The sequence below is a fragment of the Rhincodon typus genome, chromosome 38 (genome assembly GCF_021869965.1).
Source record: "Rhincodon typus isolate 14 chromosome 38, sRhiTyp1.1, whole genome shotgun sequence".
Lineage (NCBI taxonomy): Eukaryota > Metazoa > Chordata > Chondrichthyes > Orectolobiformes > Rhincodontidae > Rhincodon > Rhincodon typus.
In genome coordinates, this window is record NC_063369.1 from 10,548,892 (window position 1) to 10,569,529 (window position 20,638).

Consider the following 20,638-nt stretch of genomic DNA (forward strand, 5'->3'; position numbering starts at 1 on the left):
ATCAGTTTGCCTTGTCCAATAGGAATCAGTATATGCGTGGGGCCCTCGCGGAAATAATCCAATCAGAAACGAATCCTGCTATGTCCAATCAACTGCCGAAACCGGTGGTTTTAACCAATCAACGTGAAGGCAGTGTGGGCCAAAGACTATTGGTCTATATGCCTGTCGATCGACAATGTTATCCAACCAACTGCCGCTGTGGGCGGGATGTTGATGACGTTTCACGGCCTGTCCACCAATCAGAGTGGCGATAGGGTTTGCTCCCTGGGCCTTGGGTTCGGTCCGACTCCTTCACGAAGCCTCGGCGTAGGCTGCGGCCGTGGGGACAAAATGAGCGGTTCTTCACAGAAACACGATGTTATTTTTGTAAGTGAATCGTATAACTCCGAGATGACAGCTCCGAATACAACATTCCCTGTCCGCTGAGCTGGTCTTTGCGGGTAGGCCTCAGCTGAAGCCTCGGTCTCGATTTATTTTGTTGGTCTCCCACGGCATTGACGGCTCCTTGAGTTTATCACCTCCCCTTCAGGAACCGTATGGTGCTACATTTTCTCTCTTTTCTATGTTTTGACTTAATAATTAAAGTTGCAGAGCAGCTGCCCTAGTTTTGTCAACCACATTGATTACAGAGTCCCAAGTGAAAGTGAGCTTCTTTACACTATGTCTGTGCTGCTGCTCAGTAGCTGTTGGAGCTGACAGGCAGTCATACTGCCACTGGCTGATCAGAGGTAATTTCTTCGCCCTGGAGAGAGCTGGCAGTGTGAAAAGAAGAACTTGAATTTATATAGTGCCTTTTTTCAACCTCAAAATCCCTACAGTGTAGAAGCAGGCCTTTCAGCCCTTACTGACCTTCCACAGAGCATCCCATCCAGACACCATTCACTCACCACCGCCTCCCCAATCTCATTTTCTGTGGTTAACCCACTTAGCCTGCACAACCCTGAACACTATGGGCAATATAGTATGGCCAATATACCCTAACCTGCACATCTTTGGACTGTAGAAGGAAACCAGAGCACCCAGAAGAAACCCACACAGACACAGGGAGAATGTGCAAACTCTACACAGACAGTCGCTTGAGGGTGGGGTGGAATCGAGCCCATGTCACTGGCACTGTGAGGCAGCAGTGCTAACCACTGAGCCAACCTACCAACATCTCAACAGCACTCCATGACCAATGATGTGCTTCACTTGTGTCAGATAGGAAATACAGCAGCTATATGTTCTACAACAAGCTCCCACAGATAGCAGTGTAATTACGAGCAGATCATTATGTCATGTTAGCTGACCAGGGCACTGGGGAGAGATACCAGTGCTCAGAAATAGCACCATGGGATCTTTCATATTCACCTGCTAGAGCTGACAGAGCCTCGGTTTATGAATATATGAAATGGAAGCAGGAATAGGCCATTTAAATCCTCAAGTGTATGGAACAAGCTGCCAGGGGAAATGATAGAGGTGGGTACAATTACAACATTTAAAAGACTTTTGAACAGGTATATTGAAAGGAAAGGATTAGAGATATAAGGGTTAAATGCAGACAAATGGGGCTAGTTTAGTTTAGGACACCTGGTTGGCATGAACGCGTTGGACCAAAGGGTCTGTTTCTATGCTGTATGACTCTCTTAAGTCTGCTCAACCATTCAAAAAGATAATGGCGATACCAATTTCTGCTGACCCACTAGTAACTTTTTGACCTTGTGTGAACGGTGGTGGCTCTGACAGCACAGCCCTCCTTCAGGACTCAGCTGGGAGCATCAGCCTTGAATTTTGTGCTGAAATCCTAAAATGGGATTTGAACTCAAATGACACATGTAATGAACAGTAGCTTCAATAAGTAATACATTTGACGGGAAGCATTTTGCAACTGACAGATGATTCTTTTCCATAGTTTACACTTCAGTTCTTTAGATTGCACTACTTAGCTTCAAGAAGATACTCCTCAAAAACTATATTTGCACTGAATGCTGAAAATTGGCCTACAAATCTTTAATTCTGTAAACCTAACTTGCCTATTTAAGAATGATTGTCAGCAGATATGACAATCATGGAAAACGAACCTGAGATTTGAGACAGTTAAGTACCTTATTGTGTTGTTAAACATTGTATAAACGGGGCAGCCCCAGCATACGATTGTCTTCAACCATCCCTTGCCAAATGTGTACAAAATTGCTGTTTGTTGTTCAAGTCAAGTACTTCAGTCTTGCTGTTTGTGTTCCCAAAATAGATTTGGAGTGTAGGGATCGTACGTTCTTGATATGCCATTTGGTTACAGCTTGGGCTTGGCTGTTACAAGTAACACCAAGCTGAACACAAATTGCTGTGTGAATTAATTGTATAATTCCAAGTTAAACGCTAAGTACCAAAACATTTTCTTTCTTCAGAAGTGCATTAGAAAGTTCACAAAGAAGTTTCGAAGAACTTTTTGTGATAGATAAATTGATCAGTTTTGCTTTATCAAGTTGCTGTTTGTGTTGACAAAGCTGATGTTTTACATGCTGTCAGTGCAACATTTTCCCCAAGAGTCTGATAAACTGGTGACTTGCCTGCATCCCCTGGTCTTCATTCTGTTCACTTGTCTGAATCTCTTTGACAGGAAGAAGATGATCTGCCATATGAAGAAGAGATCATTCGCAATCCTTACTCTGTTAAATGCTGGGTCCGCTACATAGAGTTTAAGCAGTCTGCACCCAAACATGTGGTGAACATGATTTATGAGAGAGCGCTTAAAGAACTTCCTGGCAGGTATTGTTTCTTGGTGGAAGCAACAAGGTTTAGTGATTACATGGGGGCATAGAGACTTTTGAGATCAACAACTGACAGAAGCTGAGATAACAAGGTGTAAAGCTGGATGAACACAGCAGGCCAAGCAGCATCAGAGGAGCAGGGAGGCTGACGTTTTGGGCCTAGACAAACGTCAGCCTTCCTACTCCTCTGATGCTGCTTGGCTTGCTGTGTTCATCCAGCTCTACACCTTGTTATCTCAGATTCTCCAGCATCTGCAGTTCCTACTATCACTGACAGAAGCTATTGACTTGTTCAAAAGATCAAAGGTTAAACATAGATCAAATTTTGTATCTTGTCTGCATCAATCACACAGTTTATGGAAAAGAATTTTGCCTTGGGATGTGTCAGTTGCTGATGTTTCTAATAATCCTCGATGGCAGTGGTTTAAACGTAACTGGAATTAGCAGCTTTCGCCCACTTAGAGCTTTTGCTTCGGAGGTGTACAGTCAGCTCACTTAGTGAAGCACTTTAATGATGTTCCAGACCAAATACCGTCTATGATGTGCATCTGAGGAAAACTAAATATATCAATTTTAGATTACAACAAGTTGTGTGGAGTGTAAAAGCACAGAAGCAGGCTATTCGGTTTATCTGGTCAATGGTGGTGTTTCTGCTGCTGTGTAGAAAACTCCTTCCGCAACAGAGCTTAATCAATGTGATATCTATTCCTTTATCGAGCTTCTCCCTAAAGGTGTTGATTTTCTTCTCTGTGGCAGCAAGTTCCATATTCTGCTCAGTTTTTTGGTGTTGGAGTTTCTCCTGAATTAGTCAATGGATTGATTGGTGATTGTTTTATATTTATGACCCCTAGTTTTAGACAGCTACAAGCCTTCACATGCACAATGTGGGAACTCCCTCTTCTATGTTGGCCTTATTATTGAATTACATTGCGTTTCACCTGTTGCCATATTCCTAGTTCACATGTATGTTCAAATCCTTCCTTAGCTTATTCTGTTTGAAGCTGTCCACTTGTTGAGCTTTGTATTTTTCAGCAAATTTTACAGTTGTGCTCATAACTCCTGGCCCCAAATCATTAACAAAAGTATTAAATAAAAATGACCAGAGGGCAGTGAGAGTCAGCACTTGCAGGACAAAAGGGAGAAAGTTAGGAGGAGTACCGCCTGGAGATTCCCCTTGGAATTTTCCAAGGGATTTTGCATATCGTGATGGGTATCGTATGTTAAATCTGCTTCTAATTCTTTCCCAGTTACAAGCTGTGGTACAATTACCTGAAACAGAGGCGGAAACAGGTGAAGGGAAAATGTATCATAGACCCTGCATTTGAGGAGGTTAACAACTGCCATGAGCGAGCCCTGGTTTTCATGCACAAGGTACATGTTGATTTGTTTTAGCTCTAGTGAGTAAGGTTGTATGGTGGTAATGTTGCATTGTTTGGTACAGCAGAGGCCTGGGTAACGATCAGAAGACGTGAGTTCAAATCCCATCAGAGCCACAGGGGAATTTAAATTCAGTGAATGCAGTAAATCTAGAATCAAGAGCTGGTGTTGGTGACTATGTAACAACTGGTTGTTGTTTTAAAAAAATACCCTATCTGATTCACTCGTACCCTTTGGAGACAAAATCTGCCATCTTTACCCAGTCTAATCAACTGTGACTCCAGACCCACAGCAAGATGATCGACTGATAGCCCTTTAAAGTCACCTAACTGGCCATCTAGTTGTCAAGAGGGCTGCTGACCACCTTTTCAAGGGCAGTTAACAGTGGACATTAGCTCCAGGCCTTGTCAGCAGCTTCCATGTCTTGTGAATGCATTGAAAAAAGTCAGCACTACTGTTCTCCACCACCCCCTCCAAAAAAATGAAGCCTGTTGTCTTAACCTTTTACAAGCTAACCATGTTCATAGTAATAAAGTCATACAGCATGGAAACAGACCCTTCCATCCAACCAGTCCATGCCTTGCATAATCCCAAGCTAATCCAGTCCCACCTGCCTGCGCTTGGCCCACATGCCTCCAAACATTTCTTATTCGTGTACCTTTCCAAATGTCTTTTAAATGTTGTAACTGTACTCACATCCACCACTTCCCCTGGATGTTCATTCCACACACAAACCATACTCTCTGTTTAAAAAAATTGCCCCTCGTGTCTTTTTAAATTTTTCTCCTCTCACCTTAAAAATATGCCCCACAGTCTTGAAATCCCCCACCCTCTGGAACAGACACCTGCCATTCACCTTATCTGTATCCCTTGTGATTTTATAAACCTTTGTAAGATCACCTCTCAAACCTCCTGCTCTCTAGGGAAAATAGCCCCAGTCTGTGCAGCTTTTCCCATAACTCAAAAACCTCCATTCCCAGCAACATCCTGGTAAATCTCTTCTGAACCCTCTCCAATTTAATAATATCCTTTCTATAACAGGGAGACCAGAACTGGACAGTGTATTCCAGAAGAGGCCTCACTAGTCCTGTACAACCTCAACATAACGTCCTAACTCCTGTACTCGGATGAACAATGAAGGCAAGCGTGCTAAACGCCTTAACCACCCTATCTGTGTGTGATGCAAACTTAAAAGAATTATGTACTTGAGACCCTAGGTCTCTCTGTTCATAAGTGAAACTGTTCTTTGGATGTAAAGTGGGCAGCTGCTTAAACAATATCTCAAACTAATAGGGGTCCCTTCCAAAAGAAGCTTCAAAGGCCATCTTTAGTCCATTGCTAAGGCTTTTTCTTCCAGCTCCAGCTCTTCTGCCTTGCTTCCAGTGCCACCAAAAGTCTATCTTCACTGTTTTAATACCTTTAGACTTGATACTTCTAATACACACCTACTATCTGATTCTGGTTTATAGTGAGTTTGATGACTTTAGAAATATGCTTTGAATTTTAAAGCACCAATTTGTATTATATTAATTCATACACAGCCCAAAAGATTGTAGCATTAATTGTTTGGGATGTGATGATCTCACTTGGGTGATCTCAGCCACACATTGATCTTAGCGCTGTTGAGCTGTGGACTGTGGCAGGGTGAGCAGGGAACAACTCGGATTCCCAATGCCTCCCACTGGATACTAAATGTATTTCCTGACTGAGAACTGGATTGTCTTGTGTTTAAATAGTTTCCCGCTGCCCACATTTGTCTTTCTAAGTGAGATGTTAGTGGAGGACTGGCCCTCCAGAGTATTATACTCCAGAAAGTCAAATGGTGCAGGACAAAATGGGAGCCAGTTGTTACAAGGTTTTACAAGTATTTATTTACAGAAATGCACATTACAAACCCACGCAAAAGTTTGAGCGCTGTCTTTCTAGGACCATAGTCTCCAGTTAATACAGTCACCACTTGCCTACAGTTACATATGATGAACACAGATGACTATAGTATAGAAGCACAAGTTAGTAACTTGAGGACAGGGGCAGGAGGCTGGAATTAAATGATCAATACATTTCTTTAATATTTCAGATGCCACGTATTTGGTTGGACTACTGCCAGTTCCAGGTCGATCAGTGTAAGGTAACGAGAACACGTCGAACCTTCGATAGGGCTCTGCGTGCCCTCCCTGTCACTCAGCATTATCGCATCTGGCCCATGTACCTGAAGTTTGTTCGTTTGTTTCCACTGTCAGAGACTGCAGTCAGAGTCTATAGGCGCTATCTGAAGGTACGAGAGTAATTGTGACTTGTATACTCACAGTTTTATTGGAATATTTGCTCCTCTTCTAGCTGGTCCTCTGAACCACTGGTTAGAGCAGTCTATCGAACAGTGCTTACTTTTTAATAGTAAGGGGATGTGGGCAACACTGGCAAGGCCACAATTACTTGTCCAGCTTTGTTGATTTTGAAAAAGTGGGGAAGTGCCTTCTTGAACCACTGCAGTCCACTTATTGAAGTTGCTGCCGCAGTGCTGTTTGAGAGCAGAAGTTTAACAGTGAAGGAATCATAATATAGTTCCAAGTCAGAATGGATATCAGAACCTGGAGGGGAATTTGGAGGTGATGCTATTGCCTTGCCACTGATACCTTGTTCTTCAGGTTGATGGAGGCTATAGGTTCAGGAGGTGTTGTTAGAGAAGCTGCCAGGCAGTTTGTGGACAGTACATTTTGCCATGGTGCATCCGCAGTGGAGGACATGAATGTTTAAGGTAGTGAGGAGAATGGGGTTTGTGTTCTCTGGCATTTATTAGAATATTTTAAAAAAATTCAAAATACTTAGCTTCCAGCCTAATAAGTTCTCTGTTTCCTTAGTGGGAGAGTCTAGAAATAACAGTTGTAGTCTTATGGAGAAGGATAAATCATTGTGAAGTGACATAGGAAAAATTTCTTCCCTTGGAGGGTTGTGAGCCTGTGTGCCACTCGGTGAGAAAATTAAATGTTTCTCAATGCTCCCCGCCTGACTGACTGATTTCCAAATGAACAATATTCCTTCACGCTATTCAAAATCTTCTAATATTTACAGCTGTCCCCTGAAAACGCCGAAGAGTACATCGAGTATCTCCGCTCCATTGATCGTCTGGATGAGGCTGCAGTACGACTCGCTGGCATCGTCAACGATGAATCCTTTGTCTCAAAAGAGGGGAAATCAAACTACCAAGTAAGCCCCTGTTTTCAGTCTAGCTGATTATCTGTGTGTAAGCAGAAACAGTGAGACATCAAGCCTAGTGTGTTGAAATGGATTACGTCGCTTGATAGTGTAGAACTTGTGTACTGCTTGGGGGTGAAGGGTGTTATTGATGATACTTTTCATCTTGCACCCATCAGGACAGATGCAAGAATGCCAAACTTCAGAGGGAGCAGCAATTTACACTGCATGAAAAAAGGGTGCTGATTCTTTGGCAAGTGACTCTGGTTGGGAAACCCCAGCCTGCTTTTTGGAAGCAGAAGTTAAAAAGTGGAGGAAACAAGTTCATTCCAGACTGGGTCCTAGTAGTTAAGTACTCCACTACCTACTCTGTATACCCACTGTGCCACTCTGCCACCCAGTGACTAGCAGTGTATGAAACAAGCTTCACTTGGTTAGCTAAGTTGGACAGATGGCTGGTTTGTGATGCAGAGTGACACCAGTGCTGCGGGTTCAATTCCTATCCCAGCTGAGGTTACCATGAAAGTCCTGCCTTTTTTCTTTATTCGTTCACAGAGTGAGGGCATCGCTGTCTAGGCCAGCATTTATTGCCCATCCCTAAATGCCCAGAGGGCAGTTAAGAGTCAACCACCTTGCTGTGGGTCTGAAGTCATATGTAGGCCAGACTAGGTAAGAACAGCAGTTTCCATCCCTAAAGGGCATTAATGAACCAGATGGGTTTTTGTGATAATCGACAATGGTCATCATTAGACTCTTAATTCCAGATTTTTATTGAATTCAAATTCTGCCATGTGCTGTGGCGGGATTCGAACTCGGCCCCAGAACATTATCTGGGTCTCTCTGGTTAACAATCCAGCGATAATACCACTAGGCCATCGCCTCCCTGCCTTCTCAACCTCTCCCTTCACCTGAGGCACAGAGACCCCCAGATTAAACCATCACCAGTCGTGTCTCTGTCTAATGACAGAGCAACTGTATGGGACTGTGGCAGGTTTACTGAAAAGGAATGCAATGATGAGTGTTGAAAGAAGCAAAAGCTTTGAGATACAGACAATGAAGACCTGCATTTTTACTGAAATGCCTTGTATTTCCACAGCTGTGGCATGAGCTTTGCCATCTCATTTCTACAAACCCAGACAAAGTGAAGTCCCTGAATGTTGGAGCCATTATCCGGGGAGGCCTGACTCGCTTCACCGACCAACTAGGGAAGCTTTGGTGTTCTTTAGCTGACTACTACATTCGAAGTGGTCATTTTGAAAAGGTAGGGGCTCAAAATTTATCGGGAAGTTCTGCTCAAGATGATACAATGCTGATTCTCACCAGAGGTTTTGATATAAAATATATCATTTTGTAATCACATTAGTCTTTTTGTTTTTATGCATACAGGTAGTTTTCCTATAACACGATAGTTGCATTCTTGCATGATCTCGTGCTGCAGAAAACCACCTTAGAAAATTGCATTACAAAGAGATCGCTATAGAAAATCAGAATACAGAAACAGCAGAAAGTTCGTGTTATTCAAACAACGTCCATTATTCAACAATTAGCCAGTTCATGTTAACGAAACAGAACTGTCTGTGTAATATTTGTTTTGTTAGTGACTGTAATTTCACTGGATGCTTATTAGGAGCTACAATTGAAGGTTTATGTACATATTAGCAATCAGGCTGGTGATTGTAAAGACTGATGCACGGTTGACTAGCCCAGTTACTGTGTTGCTTAAATTTGGAATTAAGAGTATTGACTCAGCGGTAAAATGAAAAGTGGACTGCCTGAGAGTCTCTACCAGCCCAGAAAAAATGCCATATGTCTTAACGTATCCATACTAGTGTTTATACACTGGACAAAACACCTCCCACCCTAATTCATCAGTCACGTCAAGATATCCTTCTATTCCTTTCTATGTTGTACTTATCTAACATCCCCTTTATAGGATTCAGTGTTGTTCTTCTCAGCTACTGTTCCTGGTTGCTAGTTCCAACTAGGTTGTGAGTTGGAACTACTCTTGTGTGTGAATAAATCAATACAGAAAATACTGGAAATGCTGAACAGGTCTGAACAACAACTGTGGCGAGCGAGAACTTAATACTTTAAGTCTGTGATCATTGCAGAGACAGCAGCACTGATCCTGGACAAGCAATCCACTGGGCCAGGCTAATAGTGAGTGGAGTTTAAACTCAGTTCATTAATCTGGGGTTCAGTGGTAGTCATGAATCGTAATATTGATTGTTGTAAAAACCTGTTTGGTTCATTATCGGGAAAGACATCTGCCACCTTATCCAGTCTGGCCTATGTGTGACTCCAAATCCATAGCAACATGGTTAACAATAACCACCTTCTGAAATGGTCCTACCAAACAATTCCATTCAAGTGCAGTTCTGGCTTGGCAGCTTCCCCCATCCCCTGTAATACAAGCATAAAGTCTGTAACATAAATATATAAAATAAATTTTAAAAAGCCTCTTGTCAGACCTGCTGAGTATTTCCAGCATTTTCTGTTTTCATTTTCAGATTTCTGACATTGTGGAGTGGTTCTTCAGTATTTAAGGTAGTCACTAATACATTCAATGTTTAATGTGTTAATGTCAATGTTTATGGCCCCTAGGTTTTATTTTGCTCTCTGCATCTTTTCTATGTCTACTTTTTCACACCTCTTCATAATCTTATCAGGTCAACACTTGGCTTTTCCTACTCTTGAAAAAGAGTCACAACCTGTTCAATCTGTCCTAAGAATATTTTTAAGCTCGGGATATCAGATATGATGTGAAATGTAAGTGCCTGGAGAAAGCACTTGTCGTCTTCAGTGTGGTTAATGACTCCAGTCCCTGGTGAAACTGTTCCTTTTTCTACAGTGAACATTGAGACCCCAGATTATCGATGCTTCACGTTATTGGATTCACTTGAGTTTCCTTGAGGAAACTTCTTGCTTTTCAAACTATTTATAAAACAGGAAAACTTTACGTATTTAACACTTTGAAGGAATGTTGGGGAAACTCTGACCCCATACAAGTGACACTGCCAATATGGTAATACTTCCATTTTGAGCAAGCTTTCCAACTTGTTGGGCATCCACTTTGCTCTTTTTTCATCAGAGAGTGTTAACAGCACAGAAACAGGCCATTTAACCCAACTAGGTTAGTGCTGATATGGTTTTTTTCCACAAAGTACCTTTTATTTTGCTTACTTCTGTCATGCTGTATTTAAAAGTAATTAATTAATGGTCACTGAAAAGAATATAGAGCCTGTGTTGCTGTTTTGTGGCAGAGTATTTCTCATTCTAACCATCCTCCATGTCAAGATCTTTATTCCAGTTACCCCACTCGTTCTTTTTCTGACTATTAGATTTTTTTTTTTGCCCTGTTGCTACCACCTCACCAATCAGTGGAATCAATCAATCACTATTTACTGCATCATAATCTTACAATCTATGCCAGGTCACCGGTTGAAAATTTTCTGCTTAGTTTGAAACAAATTTTTAACTTCTCAGCTTTCTCTTTGTGCTAGTCTAACTTTTCATCTCTGTAACACAAAATAAATCTGTGCTATAGTGTTCCCATTATGACACCTTTCCAAAAGTGAAGTGTTCACATTCTCAGAGGATTATGTCTCAAGCCTATGTTGTGATTTCCAAACTGTGATAAAAATGATTAGTTTGGAGTACTTGCTTGTTATGTGCATAGAACATAGAACAGCACAGTACAGTACAGGCCCTTCGGCCCACGATGTTGTGCCGAACTTTTACCCTAAACCTAAGGTCTATTTAACCTCCACCCCTACCTTACACTATCATCCATATGCCTATCTAATAGCTGCTTAAATACCCCTAATGAGGCCGACTCCACTATCCTCTCTGGCAATGCATTCCACGCCCCTACCACTCTCTGAGTAAAGAACCTACCTCTGACGTCTGCCCTATATCTACCTCCACTCACTTTAAAACTATGTCCCCTCGTAATAGCTACCTCCACCCTAGGAAAAAGCCTATGGCTGTCCACTTTATCTATACCTCTGATCATTTTGTGTGGGGAGATGATGGTTTGGTGGTCATATCATTGGACTAGGTGACATGGTCTGGCAATATGACTTCAAATTCCTCACCCAGCAGCTGATAGAATTTAAAATCACTTCGTAAGACTTGGAATTGAAAACTAGTCTCAGTGAAGGTGACCATGAAGCTACCATTGGTTGTGGTGTAAAACACCATCTCGTTCTGTTGTCTATACTCAGTCTGACCTACAAGTGACTCCAGACTGACAGCAATGCAGTTAGTGCTTAACCTCATGCTGAAATGGCCCTAGCAAACCACATGCTGACTTTGCCAGCGACAGTACATCCCATATAGGAATAAAGAAAAGAAACACACATCCATTCACCTTTATCCTGGGTACACGCATGTTTATCCATCCCATCACTTTGATCTTGGAATATACAGACAAATTTATGCCTTCGCCTAATCCTGTTGTATACACTCTCATTCCTCTTTTCTCCTTTCACATTCTCTCTCTCACTCCCTATCTCATTCTCTTTTTTTTTACATTCTGTGTCATTCTCTCTCTGCCCTTCTCTCTCTCATTCTCTGCAGAGGAGAATTGTGCTGGTATGAGGGAGTGGGAAGGCAAGGGAATAACAGTATGTGAATTGTTTCTTTGGAGGGACACAATGGATTAAGTGGCTTTCTCTGCTGTAATGTCTCTATAATTCTATTATTTTCAATAGCGAAACCAAAGAATGACTTCCGTCTTCCCTCTAGGCCAGAGACGTGTATGAAGAGGCGATTCAGACAGTGATGACAGTTCGAGATTTCACCCAAGTCTTTGATAGTTATGCACAGTTTGAGGAGAGCATGATTGCAGCTAAAATGGAAACAACAGCAGAAATGGGGCAAGCAGAAGAAGGTAAAGTTATTTTGCACGTTTTGCATTTGCTTTTATTTAATATTTATCCCTTTGCTCTCTCCTGCTGGGCTACATTTAGTGATGCCAGGAAGCTAATGATCCCTCGATACAGCCTTTCCTCCACTGTAATCCCAAAGTGTCAATATCAGCAGGTAAATCGCAGCCACACGTGGTACTATCTGTACTTGATGTCCACGTATGGATGTACCAGCCTGGTATCATCGTCATCAGGAAACCAAACTCATTTTTCACTTTCTACAATTGACCATCTGGATGCTGTTCAAAATAGTTTTTGAGAGGAAATATGCTTTCAGCATCTACCTTGTCAAGCTACCTCAGAATCTTGCGAGTTTCAGTAAGATCAACCTTCATTGTTGTAGATTCCACAATGGGTAAAGGCCCAACCTGGCTCAAACTTTCCTCATAAAGTCCTAGCATCCCAGGAGTCAGCTGAATCAACCTTCTCTGAACTGGCTGCAATGGGAGTAGGGACATTTAGTAAGGAAACTGCCAGCACTGTTCACAGTGTCCTGATTCCAACTCAGCATCGTCCTGCAGAATTTTAACCAGACTTTTCAAGTATACATTCAAATCCCTTTTGAAAATTATTGAATCTGCTTCCGTTGCCTCTTGTGGCAGTACATTTCAAATGATAACACTTTGCCTAATATAGAGTAAAAGTTCTTGTCCCAGTCTGGTCCTTCCTGTGGTTGCTGTTGTAAACTTGGTCAGAACTACGAATGAAGCTGTTACCTCGCAGGGCTTTCTGCCCTTTCTTCAGGAAGAAAATTAAGCTGAGGAGAGTCATAAATGAGCGATTGTATACATACATGATTTGCAAATATTATAGATTGTTGATTTATTTTTCATTTTCACTTGTGCAGTGAATTATTGTACTTTTCTTGGCACAAAAGTAAGTCTTTTGGATAAAGTCCTTATGCCGCAAGGATTTTTCTGTATTTTTTTTTAATGAAATGTAGGAGTGAATGCTTTCTTTTTCCTGTCTTCAGTAATCTACTGGAAATTTTTCATCATATTTGCTCCAAACTAGATTCTGTATGGAATTTAGGTAAGTAGATGTGGTCACAAAGACACATTTGTACCCAATTCCACGATTAGAACACTGCATTGACAGGGTTGGCAGTGCCTCATTCCTTTCCAAGATTGATCTATTGAAACAGCACTGGCAAATGCCATTGGCCGTGTAACATTACACCTAAGACTTCTCTGGATGGCAACTGAGTTATGGAAGTACATTCACAGACCTTGCACCACTAAATTGAACTGAATCAACAGAATCTTCTGTCCTGAGCATAGAAAACTTAAGACACTGAGGCCACTCAACCCATTGCACCATTGCCATCCAAAAAAGAGCTTTTTTTAAGCTATTTCCAGCTCTTGGTCCGTAGCCCTGTAACCCAAAATTGAGCAACTTGAAATGCAGATTTAAGAATCTTCTTAAATGCAATAATCTCTTCTGCCTCAAACGACCATTAAAGCAGCGGATTCCAGATATCCACCATTGATTGAAAGATTTCTCTCTCAATTTGTCCTCTACTCCTATTAATTACTTTAAATTTCTGTCCCTGACCAGTTAACTCATGCTATGAGCAATGTGTCCTCCCTACACATTCTACGGAGGCCTGTTTTAATTTTGTACACCTCAAATACATCTCTCTCACTGTCTTTTGTTTAAAACAAAACAGCCCTAACCTGTCCAAGCATTTTCTCTTCGCTAAAGGCCGCAATCTCATAAATATTCGAGTGACACCATGTCTTTCCTGCATTGCAGTGATTAGAACTGTATGCAGTACTCCAGTTAGAGTTTATCTGCTGTTTAGGTAGTTCTAACATTGTTTTCTGCAGCTCAGACATACCACTCAGCTATCTTTCGTTTCAGGGTTATGCCTTGATACTGAAGGAAATGGTGAGGTATTCACCAGTTTCTTCACTGACATGGCCAGTGGCAGTAACACACCTGTCTGCTTGTTTTTAACAGATGATATCGATCTAGAGCTTCGATTGGCACGATTTGAGCAGCTTATAAACAGACGTCCCCTCCTTTTGAACAGTGTACTGCTTCGGCAGAACCCACACAACGTTCACGAGTGGCATAAGCGGGTCAAACTGTATGAAGGAAAGCCACGAGAGGTGAGGAACATCTGTGGATTCCTCAGGCTTGCTGCATGACCCCTTCAGAATAAACCCCACAACATAGTGCAGAAAAGATTTCCAAGGGTGTTGCTGGGGCTAGAGGGTTTGAGCTATAGGGAGAGGCTGAATAAGCCGGGGCTATTTACCCCGGAGTGTCGGAGGCTGAGGGTTGACCTTATAAAGGTTTATAAAATCATGAAGGACGTGGATAGGGTGAATAGCCAAGGTCTTTTTCCATGGTAGGGGAGTCCAAAATTATAGGGCATAGGTTTAAGGTAGGAGGGGATAGATTTAAAAAGGACCAAGGGGCAATCTTTTCATGCAGAGGGTGATGTGAATGGAATGAGCTGCCAGAGGAAGTGGTGGAGGCTGGTACAGTTACAACATTTAAAAGGCATTTGGGCATTTGGATAGGTACATGAATAGGAAAGGTTTAGAAGGATATGAGCCAAATACTGGTAAATGGGACTAGATGAATTTAGGCTATCTGGTTGGCGCAGAAACGTTGAACCAAAGGGTCTGTTTCTGAGCTGTACATCTCTCTGACTGTACGTTGCACTGAATGATAAGTGATGTTAAATGAGAAATAGTACCTTTCAAAAATGCAGGATAGCTTCAAACACTTGTGATATACCTGCATTCTGGTGACAAATCTGTTATTTCCAAATTGTTAATAGGCTGACTTCAATTTGTAGAAGTAGGTAATGAGGTAAATGACCTACTTTCTTAAACTAGTCCAAAAAGATACTGGTCGTTGAAGCGTTTCATCTTGTGCTCTTCACAATAGGCTCAAAAAGCCAAATTTCAAAGGAAGCAATAATTTGTACTATATGAGAAAAGGTTATTGATTGGTTGGCCAGTCAGCACTGACTGGTTGCATGCAGAAAGCACCAGGAAGCTGAATTCCCCACAGTTTTTAATTGAAAAGAGCACATTGCCTGGACGCATTCCTTTTGCCTGTAAAGATAAAAGCAGGTTTCTCTCGTCAGCAATACTCAAACTCTATACTGCCAAACAACTACATGTAAACCAATCTACATATATTTTGTCCGTTCTTCCCCATACTCAAACTAATTCCTCCTGATATATTTAACCTTAAAACTTCACATCTGTCTATCTTTTTCCTTTCACTTATAACATGCAGCCGTCCAAACTTAGGGTCACATCTTAATTAGTGGGACCGTTTCTGTCTAGAGGTATCCTCCTATCTCCAAGATGACTTTCTATTAAATGGAGCAATCTGCAATGTCGATGTCAATCACACTAAATATCAATAAACAGCAGTAATTATTCCAATTCAAGGGTTGGATGGTTAAGCTGATTTGAAAAAGTAGGAGAAAGAAAAGTAAGAATTTAATCACAGGTACTGAGTTGCATCTGAGTTGTTGTTAGCGGTATTCTGTGTCTGCTGTGACGGATATTATAATTACACAGTCCTTTGAGTCAGGAATGTTATTATTACTTCGAAGTTTACTTTAGAGAGGAAGTATACAGTAATTTCTAAGCAATTACGGCTCACATTTAGACAAAGGACAAGTGGCTAATTGGAAGTTACCCCATAACCTCTTTGTCCATGCCTTTTTTTCCAAGACGTCATTCAAACGGAGCTTGAATGTGGTATTGGAAAAGTCAAATGTTCACATGGAAAGCAGATTGTTGGCAACACTGATGTAAATCACGAAGGAACGTTGGTGATCTGCTCAAAGTGTCTGTCATTGTCATTCATTGGCAATTGCTGTGAGTGAGCCGGCATGACAGGCAGAAGAGTAGCAGACCATTTTGTCCCCTTGAGTCAGCTCCTTCACTTGGTGAGCCCATGGCTGACACTTTCTTTTGCAGCTATCTTCAATGGTGCTAACATCTCTGCTGATCCCTCTGATACCAGGAGCACCATGCCAGTTGTTGCACAGTGCTTTATGATTCCAAACACACTGTTACCTGCATCTAATCAGATGACTTCATTTTGCTTTAAAATGGTAGGAATTGGAGCGTTTGTTGTACTTGCTCATTGCTGTTCTGCATTACAGATCATTAACACGTACACAGAAGCGGTGCAGACGGTTGACCCATTAAAAGCCACTGGAAAGCCACATACGCTCTGGGTTTCGTTTGCAAAGTTTTATGAAGAAAACAGTCAAATTCAAGATGTAAGTTGTATCTTTGTATCTTAAAGCTTCAGAGGATGGTGCAATAGGTTTGATTATTGTCAAACTGACAGGGCAACATTCTGACTGCAGGAGTCCTTTGTGAAATGAGTCTTAATCCAGTCTCTAATGAGTGTGGACCTCCACAAGAGAATGGCCCTATTTAGGTGCTAATTGTCAGTCTCACCAGAGGGAAATGGAATTATTTGGCAGATTTGCACAGTAGCTTTTTCTGAGGTTTGGAACCAAGACTCCTTATTGAGGCAGCATAGAGAAAGCCTGGAAGTGTTTGATTTCTGACCCAGTTCCTCGGCAACACTTGTAAGCCATATGATGAACTGATGTAGAGGTGCTCGTGTTGGACTGCAGTGGACAAAGACAAAAGTTAAATGACACCAGCTTGCAATTCGACAGCTTTATTTGAAATCACAATTTTTCAGAGTGCTGCTCCTTTGTCAGGTCACCTGAAAGCTTGTGATTTTCAAATAAACCTGTTGGACCATAACCTGGTATCGACTGATTTCTGACTATGATGAACTGAGATGGATGGAAGGAATTTAGCAGATTCCCATATTTTAACCATGTAATAAATGGTGCAATCTGTTTTAAATTGTGGTGAAGCGTAGAGCTGGAGCCTACCTTTACATACTTGTTCAAGAATTTATTTGTGGTGATGCACATTCCCAGCATGCACCTCCAAACTCAGCCACACAGCTGCAGAAATAAAAGAGAAAGTTCAAATTCAAAAGGTCTGGCAGCTGAGTTAACTTTGAGTCCACTGTGACTTCCTCGCAACTAAAGGTGGCTGGAAAATGGTTTATTTTTATACTGTCGTCAGATGTCAGTTGGCGTGGGAGGGGAAGGAGAAGAGCGAGTGGAACAGATGATTATGATGCCCAGAGCCAAAGATAAAAGGAGTGATAATAGCGTTAAATGAGAACAAAATAGTTGCAAATGTTAAGTGTGGAAAGGAGAAAATGGGTCTATGAAAAACAGGAATTAATTGGAAAAGCTCAGCAAATGATACTAAAGTAGTGGTATTGTGGCCAGTGAGGAAGGTTATCAGAAATTGCAGCTGGATCTTGAATCAGATAGGGAAGCGGGCCGAGAAATGGCAAATGGAGTTTAATATAGATAAGTGTGAGGTGTTGCATTTTGAAAAGTCAAATCAAGGTTGGAGTTCCATTGTGAATGGTAGGGCCTTAAGGAATGTAGTGGAACAGAGGCACCTTGGAGTTTAGGTGCATGGTTTCCTGAAAGTGGAGTCACAGGTAGACAGGGCAGTGAAGAAGGCTTTTGGCGCACTGGACTTCATTAGTCAGGGCATTGAGTGTAGAATTTAGGAAGTTATGTTGCAGTTGTACAGGATGTTGGTGTGGCTGCACTTGGAGTATTGTATTCACTTTTGGTCACCTTACTAGAGGAAGGGTGTTACTAAACTGGAAAGAGTGCGGAAGAAATTTACGAGAATGTTGCTAGGACTCAAGGGACTGAGTTATAGGGTGGTGCTTTAGAGTCTAGGAGACTGAGGGGAGATCTTATAGAAGTGTATAAGATCATGGGAGGCATGGACAGGGTGAACACATTCAGTCTTTTTCCCAGGGTTGGAAAATCGAGGACTAGAGGGCATCAGTTTAAGGTAAGAGGGGAGAGAATACATGGGAACCTGAGGGGCAACATTTTCACACAGAGGGTGGTACACATATGGAATGAGCTGCCAGCAGAAGTGGTTGAGGTAGGTACGTTAACAACACTTAAAAGGAATTTGAATGAATACGTGGATGGGAAAGGTTTAAAGGGATTTGGGCCAGGTGCAGGGAAATGGGGTTAGCATGGATGAAAATTTTCATTGGCATGGACCAGTTTGGGCCGAAGGGCCTGTCTCCGTGCTGTAGGACTCTATGACTCTATGAGGTCATAGCAGCATTTGTGGAGTGAAATCAGAGTTCATGTTTAGATCCAGAGACCCTTCCTCAGAAAATGAGTCCATTCTGCCGAGAACAAAGCCATCAAGACAGCAACAAGACGTGGCTGAGGGTGTTGTTTTTAATCAGAATGGTGGACAGAGGTCATGTTCTGATGTTATTAATCTCAACATTGAGCACTAGAGGCTATAAAGTGCCTAAGCAGAAAATAAGATGTTATTCCTCCAGCTTGCATTGAGCTTTTTTGGAACACTGTAGCAGGCGCAGGATGGTAATGTCAGTGTAGGAGCAAGGTGATTAATTGAAATGGCAAGCAACTGGAAGTTCGAACCTTGTGGGTGTTTAATATTGATGGTTACCACAACTCTTAAATATAGTGAGCCTTGCCAATGAGTCTTCGTAGATCATCAACAGCCTGACATTCCAACGCTCACTGCTGCAGCCACTCTCTCTTGAAAAGGACAGTAAATGTTCCTGAGCTGCATCTGCTTCTGTTTCAGGCTCGAACCATATTTGAAAAAGCCACAAAAGTAAACTTCAAGCACGTTGATGATCTTGCGAGCGTTTGGTGTGAATATGGGGAGATGGAACTGCGGCATGAAAACTATGACGAGGCTCTTCGATTGCTGAGGGTAGGTCTTCAAGTGTCAAACTTACAAAATGTCTGATGTCGCATGCCCTTTAGGGAAGGAAGCTGCCATCCTTACCTGGTCTGGCCTACCTGTGACTCCACACCCACAGCAATGTGGTTGACTCTTAACTACACAGGGCAGTTAGGGACAGGCAATAAGTGCTGGCCTAATCGGTGACTCCTGTGAATGAATTTAAAAAATTCCAGTTTTAAATGCAAGTAATGTGTCTTGACTATTTTATATTCGGAGAAATGGCGGCATTTTCTCAGGTAGGTTTACAGCATGTTCTAAATCTAAAATGATGAGCGTGTAAAGGTAGGGGGTGGAGATTGTAGCTGATTTTAGAGGAAGTCCGTGGTATATTGTCAGAGTCACTGGTCTAGTGATCCTAGTTAATGATCTAGGGACATGGGTTCAAATCTCACCATCAGCCATGGTCAAGTAGCAGTTAGACTCGATGGGCTGAATGACCTAGTTCTGCTCCTGTATCTTATGGTCACCATGGCAGCTGGTGTAATTTAAATTTAATTAATAAATTCGGTAAATTAAAGAAAACCTGGAGTGAAAAGTAGCCATTAGTAATGGTGACCAGTAAACTATCATCAATTCTTGTAAAATCCCGTCTGTTTTTCAGGTATTCCTTTTGGAAGGAAATCTGTCCTCCTTACCTGGTCAGGCCTACATGTAACTCCAGATGCACAGCAACATGGTTGACTCTTAACTGCCCTCTGAAATGACCCTAGCAAGCCTCTTGGCCCAAAGCCAATCAGGAATGGGCAAAAAATGCTGGCTAATGAACATAAGTTGTAGGAACAGAAGTAGGCCATTTGGCCCATTCAGTCTGCTCCATCATTTAGTGGAATCATGGCTGATTGGATAATCCTCACCTTCACTTTCCTGCCCTTTTCCCCATAACCGTTGATTCCCTTATAGGTTACAAATCTGCCTGTCTCGGCCTTAAATATTCTAACAACCCCATCTCAACAACCACATCCCTTAAAATAATTAAAAAACATGCTTTGTCTTTTCCAGTTAATTGTAAATCATATTAATCTTGACACACTGCTAGCACAGAGTTTAGCAGGGAAATGGATTTATAAATCAAGCAGATTTTTTTGGGGGGCATGGGGGCTATCCCTTTGAAGAGTCGCATCAGTGCCAAGTACTGGTGGAAAGATGTGGGATTCTATGTAAAGTTGCCATAGTCCTACCAGATCATAGGGCTGCTCTTTCATTAGAGAGACAGAGAAAGCGGATTAGTGGTAGTTTAACCCGAGAGTCACCACGCCTCCTGCAAGGGGAGAGATTGAGAAGGAGAGTCCTTCATGATATCCTCACCAGGAGCAGGAATTGAACCCAGGCTGTTGACACGACTCTGAATCACAAACCAGCCGAAACTGAGCTCACCGGCCCCCTGATTCTGAGCAGTCCTATCTCTGACCTAGCCATCTTTTTTTTGTGCCTAGACAACAAGGTGCAGGGCTGGATGAACACAGCAGGCCAAGCAGCATCATAGGAGCAGAGAGGCTGACGTTTCGGGCCTAGACCCTTTTTCTGATGAAGGGTCTAGGCC

General features: G+C 42.1%; 1 protein-coding gene across 2 annotated transcripts in view; it reads left to right on the top strand.

Annotated features, from left to right (window-relative positions):
- Positions 1-242: 242 nt before the first annotated feature.
- The window catches only part of xab2 (XPA binding protein 2), a 47,130-nt gene continuing 26,734 nt past the window's right edge, over positions 243-20,638 (top strand). Inside the window, exons 1-10 of one of the 2 annotated variants that reach the window (XM_020528385.2) lie at positions 243-366; positions 2,597-2,745; positions 3,995-4,118; positions 6,202-6,399; positions 7,194-7,328; positions 8,413-8,577; positions 12,066-12,210; positions 14,210-14,361; positions 16,392-16,511; positions 18,934-19,065. In XM_020528385.2, coding sequence (XP_020383974.2) covers positions 331-366; positions 2,597-2,745; positions 3,995-4,118; positions 6,202-6,399; positions 7,194-7,328; positions 8,413-8,577; positions 12,066-12,210; positions 14,210-14,361; positions 16,392-16,511; positions 18,934-19,065 — 1,356 coding nt within the window. In that variant the 5' untranslated portion in view covers positions 243-330. Of the gene's footprint in view, positions 367-2,596; positions 2,746-3,994; positions 4,119-5,217; positions 5,265-6,201; positions 6,400-7,193; positions 7,329-8,412; positions 8,578-12,065; positions 12,211-14,209; positions 14,362-16,391; positions 16,512-18,933; positions 19,066-20,638 lie in introns of those variants that run through there. The other variant, XM_048617991.1, reaches the window with a different exon arrangement.